This window comes from Anomaloglossus baeobatrachus, chromosome 5, assembly GCF_048569485.1.
Source record: "Anomaloglossus baeobatrachus isolate aAnoBae1 chromosome 5, aAnoBae1.hap1, whole genome shotgun sequence".
Taxonomy (NCBI): Eukaryota; Metazoa; Chordata; class Amphibia; order Anura; family Aromobatidae; genus Anomaloglossus; species Anomaloglossus baeobatrachus.
The window spans coordinates 7,365,791-7,386,324 of NC_134357.1; the positions used below are offsets into that span (position 1 = coordinate 7,365,791).

A 20,534-nucleotide genomic window follows, 5' to 3' on the forward strand; every position below is an offset into this window, starting at 1 on the left:
CTCTGTGTTGCTCTCTGTGTTGCTCTCTGTTGTTGCTCTCTGTTGCTGCTCTCTGTTGCTGCTCTCTATGCTGCTCTCTGTTGCTGCTCTCTGTTGTTGCTCTCTGTTGTGTTGCTCTCTGTGTTGCTCTCTGTTGTTGCTCTCTGTGTTGCTCTCTGTGTTGCTCTCTGTGTTGCTCTCTGAGTGTTGCTCTGTGTTGCTCTCTATGTTGCTCTCTGTGTTGCTCTCTATGCTGCTCTCTGTTGCTGCTCTCTGTTGTTGCTCTCTGTTGTGTTGCTCTCTGTGTTGCTCTCTGTTGTTGCTCTCTGTGTTGCTCTCTGAGTGTTGCTCTATGTTGCTCTCTATGCTGCTCTCTGAGTGTTGCTCTGTGTTGCTCTCTATGTTGCTCTCTGTGTTGCTCTCTGAGTGTTGCTCTGTGTTGCTCTCTATGTTGCTCTCTGTGTTGCTCTCTATGCTGCTCTCTGAGTGTTGCTGCTCTCTATGTTGCTCTCTGTGTTGCTCTCTATGCTGCTCTCTGTTGCTGCTCTCTGAGTGTTGCTCTCTGTCTCTGATCATTGCGTTCTCTCTTGGTCGGGTCGGTCGGGGGTCTCTGGGGTTACTCAGGGGGCGGTCGTGGCTGGTTCCCAGGCTGAGCTCCAGTGACTTCACAGGGAGGGGCTTTGCCGGGGAAGAGTCTGTTCAGCACCGGGCATCGGTCACAAGGCTCCGGGATCTATCGGGAGCAGAGGCAGCCGCACACATGGAGAGATATAAAGGTGCGGGGCTGATACTGCTGTGCGGGGCTGATATTGCTGTGCGGGGCTGATACTGCTGTGCGGGGCTGACGCTGCTGTGCGGGGCTGATATTGCTGTGCGGGGCTGACGCTGCTGTGCGGGGCTGATACTGCTGTGCGGGGCTGATACTGCTGTGCGGGGCTGATACTGCTGTGCGGGGCTGATACTGCTGTGCGGGGCTGATATTGCTGTGCGGGGCTGATGCTGCTGTGCGGGGCTGATATTGCTGTGCGGGGCTGATACTGCTGTGCGGGGCTGACGCTGCTGTGCGGGGCTGATGCTGCTGTGCGGGGCTGATATTGCTGTGCGGGGCTGATACTGCTGTGCGGGGCTGATATTGCTGTGCGGGGCTGATACTGCTGTGCGGGGCTGACGCTGCTGTGCGGGGCTGACGCTGCTGTGCGGGGCTGATATTGCTGTGCGGGGCTGACGCTGCTGTGCGGGGCTGATACTGCTGTGCGGGGCTGATACTGCTGTGCGGGGCTGATATTGCTGTGCGGGGCTGATATTGCTGTGCGGGGCTGATACTGCTGTGCGGGGCTGATGCTGCTGTGCGGGGCTGATATTGCTGTGCGGGGCTGATACTGCTGTGCGGGGCTGACGCTGCTGTGCGGGGCTGACGCTGCTGTGCGGGGCTGATACTGCTGTGCGGGGCTGACGCTGCTGTGCGGGGCTGATAGTGCTGTGCGGGGCTGACGCTGGTGTGCGGGGCTGACGCTGCTGTGCGGGGCTGACGCTGCTGTGCGGGGCTGATGCTGCTGTGCGGGGCTGATACTGCTGTGCGGGGCTGACACTGCTGTGCGGGGCTGATATTGCTGTGCGGGGCTGACACTGCTGTGCGGGACTGACGCTGCTGTGCGGGGCTGATAGTGCTGTGCGGGGCTGATACTGCTGTGCGGGGCTGATACTGCTGTGCGGGGCTGATATTGCTGTGCGGGGCTGATGCTGCTGTGCGGGGCTGATATTGCTGTGCGGGGCTGATACTGCTGTGCGGGGCTGACGCTGCTGTGCGGGGCTGATGCTGCTGTGCGGGGCTGATATTGCTGTGCGGGGCTGATACTGCTGTGCGGGGCTGATATTGCTGTGCGGGGCTGATACTGCTGTGCGGGGCTGACGCTGCTGTGCGGGGCTGACGCTGCTGTGCGGGGCTGACGCTGCTGTGCGGGGCTGATACTGCTGTGCGGGGCTGATGCTGCTGTGCGGGGCTGATATTGCTGTACGGGGCTGATACTGCTGTGCGGGGCTGATATTGCTGTGCGGGGCTGATATTGCTGTGCGGGGCTGATACTGCTGTGCGGGGCTGATGCTGCTGTGCGGGGCTGATATTGCTGTGCGGGGCTGATACTGCTGTGCGGGGCTGACGCTGCTGTGCGGGGCTGACGCTGCTGTGCGGGGCTGATACTGCTGTGCGGGGCTGACGCTGCTGTGCGGGGCTGATACTGCTGTGCGGGGCTGACGCTGCTGTGCGGGGCTGATACTGCTGTGCGGGGCTGACGCTGCTGTGCGGGGCTGACGCTGGTGTGCGGGGCTGACGCTGCTGTGCGGGGCTGACGCTGCTGTGCGGGGCTGATGCTGCTGTGCGGGGCTGATATTGCTGTGCGGGGCTGACACTGCTGTGCGGGGCTGATATTGCTGTGCGGGGCTGACACTGCTGTGCGGGACTGACGCTGCTGTGCGGGGCTGATACTGCTGTGCGGGGCTGATACTGCTGTGCGGGACTGACGCTGCTGTGCAGGGCTGATATTGCTGTGCGGGGCTGACGCTGCTGTGCGGGGCTGATACTGCTGTGCGGGGCTGATACTGCTGTGCGGGGCTGATACTGCTGTGCGGGCTGATACTGCTGTGCGGGGCTGATATTGCTGTGCGGGGCTGACGCTGGTGTGCGGGGCTGATATTGCTGTGCGGGGCTGATACTGCTGTGCGGGGCTGACGCTGGTGTGCGGGGCTGATATTGCTGTGCGGGGCTGATACTGCTGTGCGGGGCTGATACTGCTGTGCGGGGCTGATACTGCTGTGCGGGGCTGACACTGCTGTGCGGGGCTGACACTGCTGTGCGGGGCTGATACTGCTGTGCGGGGCTGACGCTGGTGTGCGGGGCTGATATTGCTGTGCGGGGCTGATACTGCTGTGCGGGGCTGACGCTGCTGTGCGGGGCTGATATTGCTGTGCGGGGCTGATATTGCTGTGCGGGGCTGACACTGCTGTGCGGGGCTGATATTGCTGTGCGGGGCTGACGCTGCTGTGCGGGGCTGATACTGCTGTGCGGGGCTGATATTGCTGTGCGGGGCTGACGCTGCTGTGCGGGGCTGATAGTGCTGTGCGGGGCTGACGCTGCTGTGCGGGGCTGATATTGCTGTGCGGGGCTGATATTGCTGTGCGGGGCTGATGCTGCTGTGCGGGGCTGATATTGCTGTGCGGGGCTGACGCTGCTGTGCGGGGCTGATACTGCTGTGCGGGGCTGATATTGCTGTGCGGGGCTGATATTGCTGTGCGGGGCTGATACTGCTGTGCGGGGCTGATATTGCTGTGCGGGGCTGATGCTGCTGTGCGGGGCTGATATTGCTGTGCGGGGCTGATACTGCTGTGCGGGGCTGACACTGCTGTGCGGGGCTGATATTGCTGTGCGGGGCTGATACTGCTGTGCGGGGCTGACGCTGCTGTGCGGGGCTGATATTGCTGTGCGGGGCTGATATTGCTGTGCGGGGCTGATACTGCTGTGCGGGGCTGACACTGCTGTGCGGGGCTGATATTGCTGTGCGGGGCTGATACTGCTGTGCGGGGCTGATACTGCTGTGCGGGGCTGATAGTGCTGTGCGGGGCTGACGCTGCTGTGCGGAGCTGATATTGCTGTGCGGGGCTGATATTGCTGTGCGGGGCTGATAGTGCTGTGCGGGGCTGACGCTGCTGTGCGGGGCTGACACTGCTGTGCGGGGCTGATATTGCTGTGCGGGGCTGATATTGCTGTGCGGGGCTGACGCTGCTGTGCGGGGCTGATATTGCTGTGCGGGGCTGATATTGCTGTGCGGGGCTGATATTGCTGTGCGGGGCTGACGCTGGTGTGCGGGGCTGATATTGCTGTGCGGGGCTGATATTGCTGTGCGGGGCTGATGCTGCTGTGCGGGGCTGACGCTGCTGTGCGGGGCTGATACTGCTGTGCGAGGCTGATACTGCTGTGCGGGGCTGATATTGCTGTGCGGGGCTGATAGTGCTGTGCGGGGCTGATATTGCTGTGCGGGGCTGATAGTGCTGTGCGGGGCTGATATTGCTGTGCGGGGCTGACGCTGCTGTGCGGGGCTGATACTGCTGTGCGGGGCTGATATTGCTGTGCGGGGCTGATACTGCTGTGCGGGGCTGATACTGCTGTGCGGGGCTGATATTGCTGTGCGGGGCTGATACTGCTGTGCGGGGCTGATACTGCTGTGCGGGGCTGACGCTGCTGTGCGGGGCTGACGCTGCTGTGCGGGGCTGATATTGCTGTGCGGGGCTGATACTGCTGTGCGGGGCTGATACTGCTGTGCGGGGCTGATACTGCTGTGCGGGGCTGACGCTGCTGTGCGGGGCTGACACTGCTGTGCGGGGCTGATACTGCTGTGCGGGGCTGATATTGCTGTGCGGGGCTGACACTGCTGTGCGGGGCTGATATTGCTGTGCGGGGCTGACACTGCTGTGCGGGGCTGATACTGCTGTGCGGGGCTGATATTGCTGTGCGGGGCTGACACTGCTGTGCGGGGCTGATACTGCTGTGTGTTCTGGAGGAAGCTTCACTAACTTCAGCTGTCAGATGTATCAGTGTGAAACATGGAATGTGCAAAGGATGCGGTATACAGAGTATAGAGGGCTGTACAGTGTATATATATATATAAATATATATATATATATATATATATATATATATATATATATATATATATCCTGTACAGTATACATATGACTGTACAGTATATATAGCATGTACAGTATACAGCAGGATACAGTATACATATGACTGTACAGTATATATAGCATGTACAGTATACAGCAGGATACAGTATACATATGACTGTACAGTATATATAGCATGTACAGTATACAGCAGAGGATACAGTATACATATGACTGTACAGTATATATAGCATGTACAGTATACAGCAGAGGATACAGTATACATATGACTGTACAGTATATATAGCCTGTGCAGTATACAGTAGAGGATACAGTATACATATGACTGTACAGTATATATAGCCTGTGCAGTATACAGTAGAGGATACAGTATACATATGACTGTACAGTATAGAGTTTACAGGACACAGCAGATTATACAGAATTGTGCTGTATACAGTGTATAACTGCTTAGTATATAGGACTGTACAGGGAATCAGTATATACTATATATACTGTGGGCTGACACACACCTTATTGTTTTAGAGAGGTGTTTACCTCTAGAGTGTCTGACTCAGATGGAGACACAAGAGGGAAGTATGATAATAATAATAATATTTATTCACTTATATAGCGCCATTAATTACACAGCACTTTGCATACATCACAAACACTGTCCCCATTGGGGCTCACAATCTAAATTCCCTACTATTATGTCTCTGGAGTAGCACCATACCTCATACTTGCTCCATACCTGCTGCAACATCTGTCTGATACTTAGTAATACTTGGTGTCCTCCATGTCAGTGAATTGTTATGATTTTTTTTGGGGGGGGGGTGATGCCAGCATTGGGTATTTGTGCCAGATTCATAGACTTTAGAAATGACATTTACAGTTCTGTTGTTACATTGTATTGAGTGTTGTATTATATGGAAGTGTATTATTTGGTTGTGTCTGCGTTGTCAGGTTTTGGTCCTGTATCTCAGTCGTCACATTCTGTTGTTCCATTGTCCATTGTCAGGTTTTGGTCCTGTATCTCTCAGTCGTCACATTCTGTTGTTACATTGTCCGTTATTGTCAGGTTCTGGTCCTGTATCTCTCAGTCGTCACATTCTGTTGTTACATTGTCCGTTGTCAGGTTTTGGTCCTGCATCTCTGTTGTCACATTCTGTTGTTACATTGTCCATTGTTGTCAGGTTTTGGTCCTGTATCTCTGTCGTCACATTCTGTTGTTACATTGTCCGTTATTGTCAGGTTTTGGTCCTGTATCTCTGTCGTCACATTCTGTTGTTACATTGTCCGTTGTCAGGTTTTGGTCCTGCATCTCTGTTGTCACATTCTGTTGTTACATTGTCCATTGTTGTCAGGTTTTGGTCCTGTATCTCTGTCGTCACATTCTGTTGTGAAATCATCCATTGTCGTCAGGTTTTGGTCCTGTATCTCTGTCGTCACATTCTGTTGTGACATTGTATATGGTTGTTTATAGATATGATGTCTTCTTGTTACACTGTATCCAGGGTGTTGTTGGTCAGAAGTTCTTGACCCCAGAATTTTTGTCTTATGATTTGGTGACTCAGTTTGAAAAGATACAAATGGTTTCTGATATTTAACCATGGAAATGCTGGCGTTTTTTGCAGCCACTGTAATGACCGCTCTCCTGCTGATAATGCTGCACCTTCAGCGCTGACCCCACTTTTACTATGTTGTTGCTAATCTTCCTGGTCATTAGACTTCCGAGCTTCTGCAGGTGTAAAGAATTATTTTAAGGTTGTCCCAGTCCCCCCCCCCCCCCCTGCTGCAACTGGACAAAAGCCGAGATCTAATCCATCTGGAATGAAGAGAAAACCAGTAGATCTTGATATTGGTCACCATTGTGATGATAGTTTCTGTCAGGCCTTGTGTGACCAGTATTGCAGGACTGGTCTCTGCTGGTGCCCCCAGTATCACCCAGAGCAGGTCCCCGCCAGCTGCACCCCCACTTCATAGGTCAGGGCATTAGGGTGTAGATGCTGTGATAACTAGACCGGTGGCCACCCAGCTTTCCTGGAAATAGATGTCTGAGCAATCCTTACAGTGGACCTGTCACACACTCGCTGCTTGGCTCTTACTTTATTCTCTGCTCCCCTGAGTATCTTTTTTGGGCCATTTTTTTGAGCGATAATTTTTCTGATCTTTACAAGGGGGCGGTGCTCAAGGATTAGATCTGGGCGGGTCTTCAAGCTGCTCTGCAAAATGACCCTGTGAGCCACGCCCACTTGACAAAAAAAAACCCTAAACAAATGAAAAGGCCCATATCTCTGCAACTACATGGCAGATATTAAAAAAGCAAAAAAAATTGCACTACTCCATTGTGGGATAAACTGTGCGCAGACGCGGATCCTTCAGCTGGTGTCCGGTCTGCTTTAATGGCTTTATATTTAGTCTCTACCACTGTATGTATAGGCACCCCTGTGTTACTCCTTGTCTCTAGCTCTTCCGAAGATTCTGGAACTTGTAGTTCTCCAGGCGTGGTCCGGATGCTTTATCTCCCGAGTGGAGATTTCCGCTGTCTTTAGTGTCCTCATTTTACACGGCTTTTTTTTTCTTCTTCATACAATGGGGCTGAAAACTAATGCAATTACATGTACCATTTATAATCCTTAGCTCGCAGCGCCGTCCTATCACTGCCTGGCTCTACAGGGAGGGCGGCTCTGCCCCGATGGGGTTTTATTTTGTCCATTTACTTAAAGGGAAAGAAATTAAAATATGGAGCATTAATCCGGCCGGCTGTTACTTCTGGTTCTCCAATAAGGGTCTGCTGTAACGTGGCCCCCGGACCTCCATCCCCGGACCCCAGCAGCTGCTCCTCACCTGTGCCGCGCTGTATGGACCGCCCCACCTCACTGACTGCAGATCTGCTGAACTCTGTACTCCGCACCACCCGAATAATCCGGACCGACTACAGGACTGTCATTCCCATAGGAGCAGACTGGAAATGGGGCCCTGCAGACCACCCGAACTGCACTGTCCCTCTGTAATATTGATGGCCTTTCCTATGGGCACAAGGGCATAGCACATAGGAGGCTTTACTACTGCCTACAAAAGAGCCTAACTGTAGAGGGTGCATGGGATTACAGGCTCTGGAGCCTAAGGGAAGACAAAGCCCATAAGTAAAGTACAGGGGCCCAAAGGAAGGGCTGTAAACCCCCTCTATGGGCCGGTCCCAACTCTGCAGAACTGTAGACGCCAAGGACATAGATGTCAGCGAAATGACAGGGCCGCGGATAATGGGACAGGGCCGCGGATAATGGGACAGGGCCGCGGATAATGGGACAGGGCCGCGGATAATGGGACAGGGCCGCGGATAATGGGACAGGGCCGCGGATAATGGGACAGGGACGCGGATAATGGGACAGGGACGCGGATAATGGGACAGGGACGTGGAATAATGAGACAGGGCCGCGGATAATGGGACAGGGACGCGGATAATGGGACAGGGACGCGGATAATGGGACAGGGACGCGGATAATGGGACAGGGACGCGGATAATGGGACAGGGACGTGGAATAATGAGACAGGGCCGCGGATAATGGGACAGGGACGCGGATAATGGGACAGGGACGCGGATAATGGGACAGGGACGCGGATAATGGGACAGGGCCGCGGATAATGGGACAGGGACGCGGATAATGGGACAGGGACGCGGATAATGGGACAGGGACGCGGATAATGGGACAGGGCCGAGGATAATGGGACAGGGACGCGGATAATGGGACAGGGACGCGGATAATGGGACAGGGACGCGGATAATGGGACAGGGACGCGGATAATGGGACAGGGACGCGGATAATGGGACAGGGCCGCGGATAATGGGACAGGGACGCGGATAATGGGACAGGGACGCGGATAATGGGACAGGGACGCGGATAATGGGACAGGGACGTGGAATAATGGGACAGGGCCGCGGATAATGGGACAGGGACGCGGATAATGGGACAGGGACGCGGATAATGGGACAGGGACGCGGATAATGGGACAGGGCCGCGGATAATGGGACAGGGCCGAGGATAATGGGACAGGGACGCGGATAATGGGACAGGGACGCGGATAATGGGACAGGGACGCGGATAATGGGACAGGGACGTGGAATAATGAGGCCACAATATACAAGGTGGTGACCAGCCCAGAAATCGCACTGGTAACAGAGACGAGAGGGACAGGAAAGTGTTGGTGTCTCCTCGGTGGATCCTAGACATGGGGAGCGGCGACACCGGAATCTGATTCATCGGCTTTTCAGGAATCCTGTCTGGGAACACGAGATCACTATCACCTGTTACCTGCAGGAATCCGGTTACAAGAAGAGATTTCATCCTTTAGTCTCTGCACAGACCTGGGACATCAGTTTTGGGTTTACAGGGGCCTCCTCAGTATTTCCATACACTGACAGCAAACACAGATCTTGAAAATGGTGAAGAGTCAGAGCATAAAGTTGTCAGTGTCTGGTCGGTGTGACGCAGCGTTTCTCCTCATACCCCAGTGACCCCCTGATAGTACCTATATCATACAGGCCTCTATAATGCCCCATTAGCTGAGGCCCCGCTCCTCCTGCGCCCTCATTCACAGGCCATTTCTTTCCTTCCTCCATAATTGTGTTGTGCAGCCTCCTCTGCTCAGAGCCCCACAGGGACGCCCCAAATCTCCACAGGCTGTGTATAACCAGGGGGCGCACCTGACGTCCCCCCGATGAGGGTGCCACACACCAGGCCACAGAACAGGACCGGAGGAGAGAAGTGCTCCGCAGCTGATGGTAAAGTCTATGGCGAGGTGTTGACAAGTCGCTGTTCATCGCCTTTGTGACCCCTCCGAGCCCTGATGAGACCAGAACGGGTCAGTCCGGATCAGAAGCCGATATCCGGCCGCCGGGGGAAGGGCAGAATCCGGAGAAATCCGGGTCAGCGCCGGGAATATTCAGTCTGCGCAGAAACTTCATAGATTAGTGAATAAAATGTAACAATTTATGGAATGTTTATAATTGTATCTCAGTAACCATAGAAACAGCCAACCAATAAAGCGGAAGACACTGAAGAGGCAAAATGGGAAAATCAAAACTTTTGTCCCCACGACGGTAGTGAATAATTATTAGGGTATGTTCCCATATTGCAGATTTTCTGCACCTAAGGCCCTGTGCGCACGCTTCGTTTTTTGCTGCGTTTTGGTTGCATGAATTGCTGTAGAAAATCTTCATAACCTTTCTGCAGTCATTCCCCAGCAAAGCCTATGGTAAAAAAAAATGTTGTGCGCACACTGCGTTTTTTTCCTCTACAGGTTTTGCTGCAGAATTTCTGCAGCAAAAAGAATGAGCAGTGACTTCTTTTCTGCAGGTACCTGTGGTTTTTTCCATGGATAATGGTAAAAAAGACGCAGGGACCAACCTACGGAAAAAATGCGGCAAATACGTGGGTGCGGTATTCTGCCAGAGGGTGCGGATTCTTCTTAAGAAAAGTCCATCTTCTAGTGCGCACATAAAAACTGCATCACTTGGCAGGAAAAACACTGCTGACAAAACACTTGTTTTTTGCCACATTTTTGATGCTCTTTTATATGCATTGAGATAGGGAAAATGCTGGAAAAAAACGCAGAAAAGATTCGTAGGGTGCAGTTTTTTTCTGCACCAAAATCTGAAAGGAAAATATCTGCAACGCGGGCACGGCACTTCCAGATTCTCGTAGACTTTGCTGGGACGCGTTTAACTCGCACGAGTGCAATGTGAGAAATTCTGGCATTGCACTCGGACCAATGTTAATCAATGAGGCAGCTCCATCTGATATTTTTTCTCAGTCCAAATCGGACAGAGAAAAATATCCCAGCATGCTGCGTTTTCGAGAGTTTCTTGCACGGGTGTCTTCAATGCAAGTCTATGGGTGCATGAAAAAAAACGGATGTCACACGGACGGCACACGGACGGCACACGGACCATCATAGTGACATGGGCTTTTCACAATAGATTTCTAGCAAGTAGCAGAGAATAATGTAAATGCTCCTGTACATAACAGCACATGAATAGCAGCTGCTGAGGGTAAAAACTGACAGCACACCGACAGCACACCGACAGCACACCGACAGCACATCGACAGCACATCGACAGCACACTGACAGCACACCGACAGCACACCGACAGCACACTGACAGCACACCGACAGCACACCGACAGCACACTGATGAAATCTGAACTAAAATCGTCCGACTTTCTGGCATGAGAATCAGACTGATTTTACACTCGTAGTGTGATTCCAGCCTTACATTGATTAAGATCTGCAAGAAAAAGCGCAAGAAAAAGCGCAGCGTGTGCACACAGCCTTGGTCTGAAGCTCAGGAGGGGGAGATTTGTGCGCTTGTATTTAGCTCACAGAGGATTGCAGGATGGGTTTTCAGTGTCTGGGTGTAAATGAGATATTTCTTTTCACTACCAGTCAGTAAAGACATTGAGCCTGGAGCTCTTCCATAGTCTATTATAAGCAGGGAGGCTCTTCAGCCGTGGCAGCCCCGGCTCCTGTCACTGCCGCCTCCTCTCGCTGCTTCTTCCTGCAACTCCTGTAAATACTTTTTGTTTTGAAACAAAATTCCCAGCAAATCTGACATTCCTGATAATGGGGGAGGGGCGGATCCGTCCCCTGCATACAGTGGCCCCGGCTTTATCACATCTGGGGGTGCAGCGTCCAAACTGCACATAGATAAACAGGAAGTCCTAATTACAGTGCACAGAGCGGAGCCTATCTATAGACAGAGGCGCATCCCAAATCTGCCCCTGATCACAGGAGAGAGCTAAAGCTCTGCAGCAGACACTGCTATTATGTCCCGCATACAGACCGCGGGGGCGAGCTCACATGCACAGTGTCCCGCATACAGAACGCGGGGGCGAGCTCACATGCACAGTGTCCCGCATACAGAACGCGGGGGCGAGCTCACATGCACAGTGTCCCGCATACAGAACGCGGGGGCGAGCTCACATGCACAGTGTCCCGCATACAGAACGCGGGGGCGAGCTCACATGCACAGTGTCCCGCATACAGAACGCGGGGGCGAGCTCACATGCACAGTGTCCCGCATACAGAACGCGGGGGCGAGCTCACATGCACAGTGTCCCGCATACAGACCGCGGGGGCGAGCTCACATGCACAGTGTCCCGCATACAGAACGCGGGGGCGAGCTCACATGCACAGTGTCCCGCATACAGAACGCGGGGGCGAGCTCACATGCACAGTGTCCCGCATACAGAATGCGGGGGCGAGCTCACATGCACAGTGTCCCGCATACAGAACGCGGGGACGAGCTCACATGCACAGTGTCCCGCATACAGAACGCGGGGGCGAGCTCACATGCACAGTGTCCCGCATACAGAATGCGGGGGCGAGCTCACATGCACAGTGTCCCGCATACAGAACGCGGGGACGAGCTCACATGCACAGTGTCCCGCATACAGAACGCGGGGACGAGCTCACATGCACAGTGTCCCGCATACAGAACGCGGGGGCGAGCTCACATGCACAGTATCCCGCATACAGAACGCGGGGGCAAGCTCACATGCACAGTGTCCCGCATACAGACCGCGGGGGCGAGCTCACATGCACAGTGTCCCGCATACAGAACGCGGGGGCGAGCTCACATGCACAGTGTCCCGCATACAGACCGCGGGGGCGAGCTCACATGCACAGTGTCCCGCATACAGACCGCGGGGGCGAGCTCACATGCACAGTGTCCCGCATACAGAACGCGGGGGCGAGCTCACATGCATAGTGTCCCGCATACAGAACGCAGGGGCGAGCTCACATGCACAGTGTCCCGCATACAGAACGCGGGGGCGAGCTCACATGCACAGTGTCCCGCATACAGAACGCGGGGGCGAGCTCACATGCACAGTGTCCCGCATACAGAACGCGGGGGCGAGCTCACATGCACAGTGTCCCGCATACAGAACGCGGGGGCGAGCTCACATGCACAGTGTCCCGCATACAGAACACGGGGGCGAGCTCACATGCACAGTGTCCCGCATACAGAACGCGGCGGCGAGCTCACATGCACAGTGTCCCGCATACAGACCGCGGGGGCGAGCTCACATGCACAGTGTCCCGCATACAGACCGCGGGGGCGAGCTCACATGCACAGTGTCCCGCATACAGAACGCGGGGGCGAGCTCACATGCACAGTGTCCCGCATACAGAACGCGGGGGCGAGCTCACATGCACAGTGTCCCGCATACAGAACGCGGGGGCGAGCTCACATGCACAGTGTCCCGCATACAGAACGCGGGGACGAGCTCACATGCACAGTGTCCCGCATACAGAACGCGGGGGCGAGCTCACATGCACAGTGTCCCGCATACAGAACGCGGGGGCGAGCTCACATGCACAGTGTCCCGCATACAGAATGCGGGGGCGAGCTCACATGCACAGTGTCCCGCATACAGAACGCGGGGACGAGCTCACATGCACAGTGTCCCGCATACAGAACGCGGGGACGAGCTCACATGCACAGTGTCCCGCATACAGAACGCGGGGGCGAGCTCACATGCACAGTGTCCCGCATACAGAACGCGGGGGCGAGCTCACATGCACAGTGTCCCGCATACAGAACGCGGGGGCGAGCTCACATGCACAGTGTCCCGCATACAGAACGCGGGGGCGAGCTCACATGCACAGTGTCCCGCATACAGAACGCGGGGACGAGCTCACATGCACAGTGTCCCGCATACAGAACGCGGGGGCGAGCTCACATGCACAGTGTCCCGCATACAGAACGCGGGGACGAGCTCACATGCACAGTGTCCCGCATACATACAGAACGCGGGGGCAAGCTCACATGCACAGTGTCCCGCATACAAAACGCGGGGGCGAGCTCACATGCATAGTGTCCCGCATACAGAACGCGGGGGCGAGCTCACATGCACAGTGTCCCGCATACAGAACGCGGGGGCGAGCTCACATGCACAGTGTCCCGCATACAGAACGCGGGGACGAGCTCACATGCACAGTGTCCCGCATACAGAACGCGGGGGCGAGCTCACATGCACAGTGTCCCGCATACAGAACGCGGGGGCGAGCTCACATGCACAGTGTCCTGCATACAGAACGCGGGGGCGAGCTCACATGCACAGTGTCCCGCATACAGAACGCGGGGATGAGCTCACATGCACAGTGTCCCGCATACATACAGAACGCGGGGGCGAGCTCACATGCACAGTGTCCCGCATACATACAGAACGCGGGGGCGAGCTCACATGCACAGTGTCCCACATACAGAACGCGGGGGCGAGCTCACATGCACAGTGTCCCGCATACAGAACGCGGGGGCGAGCTCACATGCACAGTGTCCCGCATACAGAAGGTGGGGGCGAGCTCACATGCACAGTGTCCCGCATACAGACCGCGGGGGCGAGTTCACATGCACAGTGTCCCGCATACAGAACGCGGGGGCGAGCTCACATGCACAGTGTCCCGCATACAGAACGCGGGGCGAGCTCACATGCACAGTGTCCCGCATACAGAACGCGGGGGCGAGCTCACATGCACAGTGTCCCGCATACAGAACGCGGGGGCGAGCTCACATGCACAGTGTCCCGCATACAGACCGCGGGGGCGAGCTCACATGCACAGTGTCTTCATACAGAACGCGGGGGCGAGCTCACATGCACAGTGTCCCGCATACAGACCGCGGAGGCGAGCTCACATGCACAGTGTCCCGCATACAGAACGCGGGGGCGAGCTCACATGCACAGTGTCCCGCATACAGAACGCGGGGGCGAGCTCACATGCACAGTGTCCCGCATACAGAACGCGGGGGCGAGCTCACATGCACAGTGTCCCGCATACAGAACGCGGGGGCGAGCTCACATGCACAGTGTCCTACATACAGAACGCGGGGGCGAGCTCACATGCACAGTGTCCTGCATACAGAACGTGGGGGCGAGCTCACATGCACAGTGTCCCGCATACAGAACGCGGGGGCGAGCTCACATGCACAGTGTCCCGCATACAGACCGCGGGGGCGAGCTCACATGCACAGTGTCTTCATACAGAACGCGGGGGCGAGCTCACATGCACAGTGTCCCGCATACAGACCGCGGAGGCGAGCTCACATGCACAGTGTCCCGCATACAGAACGCGGGGGCGAGCTCACATGCACAGTGTCCCGCATACAGAACGCGGGGGCGAGCTCACATGCACAGTGTCCCGCATACAGAACGCGGGGGCGAGCTCACATGCACAGTGTCCCGCATACAGAACGCGGGGGCGAGCTCACATGCACAGTGTCCTACATACAGAACGCGGGGGCGAGCTCACATGCACAGTGTCTTCATACAGAACGCGGGGCGAGCTCACATGCACAGTGTCCCGCATACAGAACGCGGGGGCGAGCTCACATGCACAGTGTCCCGCATACAGAACGCGGGGGCGAGCTCACATGCACAGTGTCCCGCATACAGAACGCGGGGGCGAGCTCACATGCACAGTGTCCCGCATACAGAACGCGGGGGCGAGCTCACATGCACAGTGTCCCGCATACAGAACGCGGGGGCGAGCTCACATTGATGGGGTGAATCCTCCTCATCTCTGGGCGCTCCACAATCCCATTTACCGGGTGTAGAAAGTCTCCGAATGGATCATCGTGCACATTATCTATCCCTGCAGATCGCACACGGACAAGATGCACCGACTGAATAGGGCTTATCCACGTGCGGTCACAGCCGGTATCGTGTCCTCTGCCGGGATCTGCCCACACCCTGCACTAATTGTCAGATCTGCAGGGTCACGTGTCATCATTCCCTCCCGATCCATTATTTCCTTGTGATTCTTTGGAACCAAAGGGGATTTCCAGATTTGTGCAAATAAATAAATACTCTGTAATTACAACTAGAAAAGCCATTGACTGCAACATTGTAGCAAACTACTGAGCTGTGATTAGGCCAGAGGCGCAGACAGTTCTGGTGTAACCTTATTATGTTGTGCTACCCCAAGAGCTGCAATAACAGTATATGCCATAAGGGGGCCACTGCTTCAATGTATGGATCTCCCAGTTTTGTGGAGAATGTGTGTCCCCCTGTTTCCATCCAGAGAGAAGTCATTGAGGCCGCCATGTCTAACTATAGGTAATCCGGTATCCTCCACTGCCATGTATAACTATAGGTAATCCGGTATCCTCCACTGCCATGTATAACTATAGGTAATCCGGTATCCTCCACTGCCATGTCTAACTATAGGTAATCCGGTATCCTCCACTGCCATGTCTAACGATAGGTAATCCGGTATCCTCCACAGCCATGTCTAACTATAGGTAATCCGGTATCCTCCACTGCCATGTCTAACGATAGGTAATCCGGTATCCTCCACAGCCATGTCTAACGATAGGTAATCCGGTATCCTCCACTGCCATATCTAACGATAGGTAATCCGGTATCCTCCACAGCCATGTCTAACTATAGGTAATCCGGTATCCTCCACTGCCATGTCTAACTATAGGTAATCCGGTATCCTCCACTGCCATGTATAACGATAGGTAATCCGGTATCCTCCACTGCCATGTCTAACTATAGGTAATCCGGTATCCTCCACTGCCATGTCTAACGATAGGTAATCCGGTATCCTCCACTGCCATGTCTAACTATAGGTAATCCAGTATCCTCCACTGCCATGTATAACTATAGGTAATCCAGTATCCTCCACTGCCATGTCTAACTATAGGTAATCCAGTATCCTCCACTGCCATGTCTAACGATAGGTAATCCGGTATCCTCCACTGCCATGTCTAACGATAGGTAATCCAGTATCCTCCACTGCCATGTATAACTATAGGTAATCCAGTATCCTCCACTGCCATGTCTAACTATAGGTAATCCAGTATCCTCCACTGCCATGTCTAACGATAGGTAATCCGGTATCCTCCACTGCCATGTCTAACTATAGGTAATCCGGTATCCTCCACTGCCATGTATAACTATAGGTAATCCGGTATCCTCCACAGCCATGTCTAACTATAGGTAATCCGGTATCCTCCACTGCCATGTCTAACTATAGGTAATCCGGAATCCTCCACTGCAATGTCTAACTATAGGTAATCCAGTATCCTCCACTGCCATGTATAACTATAGGTAATCCAGTATCCTCCACTGCCATGTCTAACTATAGGTAATCCAGTATCCTCCACTGCCATGTCTAACTATAGGTAATCCGGTATCCTCCACTGCCATGTATAACTATAGGTAATCCAGTATCCTCCACTGCCATGTCTAACTATAGGTAATCCGGTATCCTCCACTGCCATGTCTAACTATAGGTAATCCGGTATCCTCCACTGCCATGTCTAACTATATGTAATCCGGTATCCTCCACTGCCATGTCTAACTATAGGTAATCCGGTATCCTCCACTGCCATGTCTAACTATAGGTAATCCGGTATCCTCCACTGCCATGTCTAACTATAGGTAATCCGGTATCCTCCACTGCCATGTCTAACTATAGGTAATCCCTCATAGAGTGAGATGGAGAAGGTCACGGCGATGCACAACCATCGGTTCCTCTCTGGAGAACTGAACACAGGGGAGTCCCAGACATGGTGCCAGTATTCCTGGGGCCACACTTTAACTCCTTTTTAAAGGGAACCTGTCACCAGAATTTTCGCTATTAAACTATAATCCCCCTCTGCAGCTCCGGGGCTGCGCTCTAGAAAGGTTCCTCTTGCTTCTGCCCCCCCCTTTCAGACCTAAATAACAACTTTATAAAATATTACCTTTTGCTATGGTAATTAGGTTTGCTGGCCCGGTGGGTGGGCTGTATTTCGTCCATTATCCCCCCTTCCTGCTGCTGTTCGCCGTCCCCCAGTGTTCATTGAGGCTGCCGCTCTCATGTTCTGCAGTGCTCCTGAAGTCTCACGCATGCGCAGTGGCACTATCGCGGGACTGAGCAGTTTTCAAATCGCAAGCGCCGGTGATGTTATTGCGCAGGCACGAGATTATAGGCAGGTACTTGGATGACGCTGGTGATGACATTCACATTAATCACCAGCATCATCCAAGTACCCGCCCATAATCTCGCGCCTGCGCAATAACATCACCGGCGCTCGCGATTTGAAAACTGCTCAGTCCCGCGATAGTGCCACTGCGCATGCGCAAGACTTCAGGAGCACTGCAGAACATGAGAGCGGAAGCCTCCTCTATGGAAATGAACACTGGGGGACGGCGAACAGCGGCAGGAGGGGTATAACGGACGAAATACAGCCCACCCCTGGGGCCAGCAAACCTAATTACCATAGCAAAAGGTAATATTTTATAAAGTTGTTATTTAGGTCTGAAAGGGGGGCCAGAAGCAAGAGGAACCTTTCTAGAGCGCAGCCCCGGAGCTGCAGAGGGGGATTATAGTTTAATAGCGAAAATTCTGGTGACAGGTTCCCTTTAACAAGTGCAATATATACCAGACGGTGCACAGATGATGTCCTCTAGAGGTGGATGGGCAGTGTGCGGCCCTATACTGGGCGGATGGAGGCCCGGGTACATTGCACCTAGAGATTCCGATGTAGCCTAAAATTCCTGGAGTCCAGACTGATACATTGTAACAAACTGCTTCCTGTGCAGCGGCCTTCATCCGCAGATCCCCTCATATACACAGCAGAGGTCCCCGACAGTGATCCCGCTCTTTACCTGCAGACGGACGGGGATCACTTCCCCAAAAATGCAGAACTAAAATCAGAAACGTGCGAGGCCACTGCCTGCGAGAAGCCCAAGATGTGAAAAAGCAGAACCAGGACCCCTAGATCTGACCCACAGCGGCCGCCCCGAAACATTACTACTGACACCATGTAATGGATGCATCTTATTATACTGTCGCCCATAATCCCCTCTGTCTGCTCATCCTGAGCCTCCTGATTCATGAATAGAAAGCTAAAAACTGACAATGGAGGGTAAAAGGGGAATGTGGCTCCACATCGTGCAGCTTGTAGGGAAAGAGGGCGACATCTCTTATCACATCATGTTTTATGGCCGCCCCCATCTATTTCCAATATTCTGGCCCATTTTGCACCAGGGTAACCCTCATTGCAGGTTTTAGTTCATGTATTAATAGTTCACTTGAAAATAAAACTGTGTAATAAACCTTAGAGAAATCATCTTCTTTCTACCCCGGAACTGACCCTTCTCTAATTCTCACTGGACGATGAATGCAGATTCCTCCATTATTCAAGGAGACGGCAGTTAGTGCTCGTGAGCTTCTATGGGACCTGCAGCAGATTGTCTGCAGCGGCCTCCAGCCCCTCCCCCTCACACCTCCATACACAGGTAAAAGCACCAACCGTCTTCTATTTAGTAAATATCTGAACTGGATGCAGCTTCTCCCCCTGAATTGAGTGCTGCACCCGTCCAGAGAGGCATGAAGACGCTGGTGACTCCGTCCTCCATTGTAAAGATGTTATTGTTACACAATTAGCAAGGAGCGCCCCCGCCACCCTCCAGCCTGTAGGGATTAGTACGGAGCGCCCCCCCCCCCCCCGCCGCCCCTCCAGCCTGTAGGGATTAGTACGGAGCGCCCCCCCCCCCCCCCCCCCCCCCCGCCGCCGCCCTCCAGCCTGTAGGGATTAGTACAGAGCACCCCCTGCCACCCTCCAGCCTGTAGGGATTAGTACAGAGCACCCCCTGCCACCCTCCAGCCTGTAGGGATTAGTACAGAGCACCCCCTGCCACCCTCCAGCCTGTAGGGATTAGTACAGAGCACCCCCTGCCACCCTCCAGCCTGTAGGGATTAGTACGGAGCGCCCCCCCCCCGCCCCCGCCGCCCTCCAGCCTGTAGGGATTAGTACGGAGCGCCCCCCCCCCCCCCCGCCCGCCGCCCTCCAGCCTGTAGGGATTAGTACAGAGCACCCCCTGCCAACCCTCCAGCCTGTAGGGATTAGTACAGAGCACCCCCTGCCACCCTCCAGCCTGTAGGGATTAGTACGGAGCGCCCCCCCCCCGCCACCCTCCAGCCTGTAGGGATTAGTACAGAGCACCCCCCGCCGCCCTCCAGCCTGTAGGGATTAGTACGGAGCGCCCCCCCCCGCCGCCCTCCAGCCTGTAGGGATTAGTACGGAGCTCCCCCCCGCCGCCCTCCAGCCTGTAGGGACTAGTACGGAGCGCCCCCACCGCCCTCCAGCCTGTAGGGATTAGTACGGAGCGCCCCCCCCCGCCTCCCTCCAGCCTGTAGGGATTAGTACGGAGCGCCCCCCCCCCCGCCGCCCTCCAGCCTGTAGGGATTAGTACGGAGAGCCCCCCCCCGCCGCCCTCCAGCCTGTAGGGATTAGTACGGAGCGCCCCCCCCCCCCGCCGCCCTCCAGCCTGTAGGGATTAGTACGGAGCGCCCCCCCCCGCCGCCCTCCAGCCTGTAGGGGACTAGTACGGAGCGCCCCCGCCGCCCTCCAGCCTGTAGGGATTAGTACGGAGCGCCCCCCCCCCGCCGCCCTCCAGCCTGTAGGGATTAGTACAGAGCACCCCCTGCCACCCTCCAGCCTGTAGGGATTAGTACAGAGCACCCCCTGCCACCCTCCAGCCTGTAGGGATTAGTACGGAGCGCCCCCCCCGCCGCCCTCCAGCCTGTAGGGATTAGTACAGAGCACCCTCTGCCACCCTCCAGCCTGTAGGGATTAGTACAGAGCACCCCCTGCCACCCTCCAGCCTGTAGGGATTAGTACGGAGCGCCCCCCCCCCCCCGCCGCCCTCCAGCCTGTAGGGATTAGTACGGAGCGCCCCCCCCGCCGCCCTCCAGCCTGTAGGGACTAGTACGGAGCGCCCCCGCCGCCCTCCAGCCTGTAGGGATTAGTACGGAGCGCCCCCCCCCCGCCGCCCTCCAGCCTGTAGGGATTAGTACGGAGCGCCCCCGCCACCCTCCAGCCTGTAGGGATTAGTA

The 20,534-nt window shown here is 55.1% G+C and overlaps 1 protein-coding gene across 1 annotated transcript in view; it reads left to right on the forward strand.

The window, feature by feature from the left end:
- Window positions 1-676: 676 nt before the first annotated feature.
- Window positions 677-20,534, forward strand: part of AFAP1L2 (actin filament associated protein 1 like 2) — a 193,602-nt gene continuing 173,744 nt past the window's right edge. The window contains exon 1 of the mRNA XM_075348154.1: window positions 677-755. Coding sequence (XP_075204269.1) covers window positions 740-755 — 16 coding nt within the window. The 5' untranslated portion in view covers window positions 677-739. The remainder of the gene's footprint in view (window positions 756-20,534) is intronic.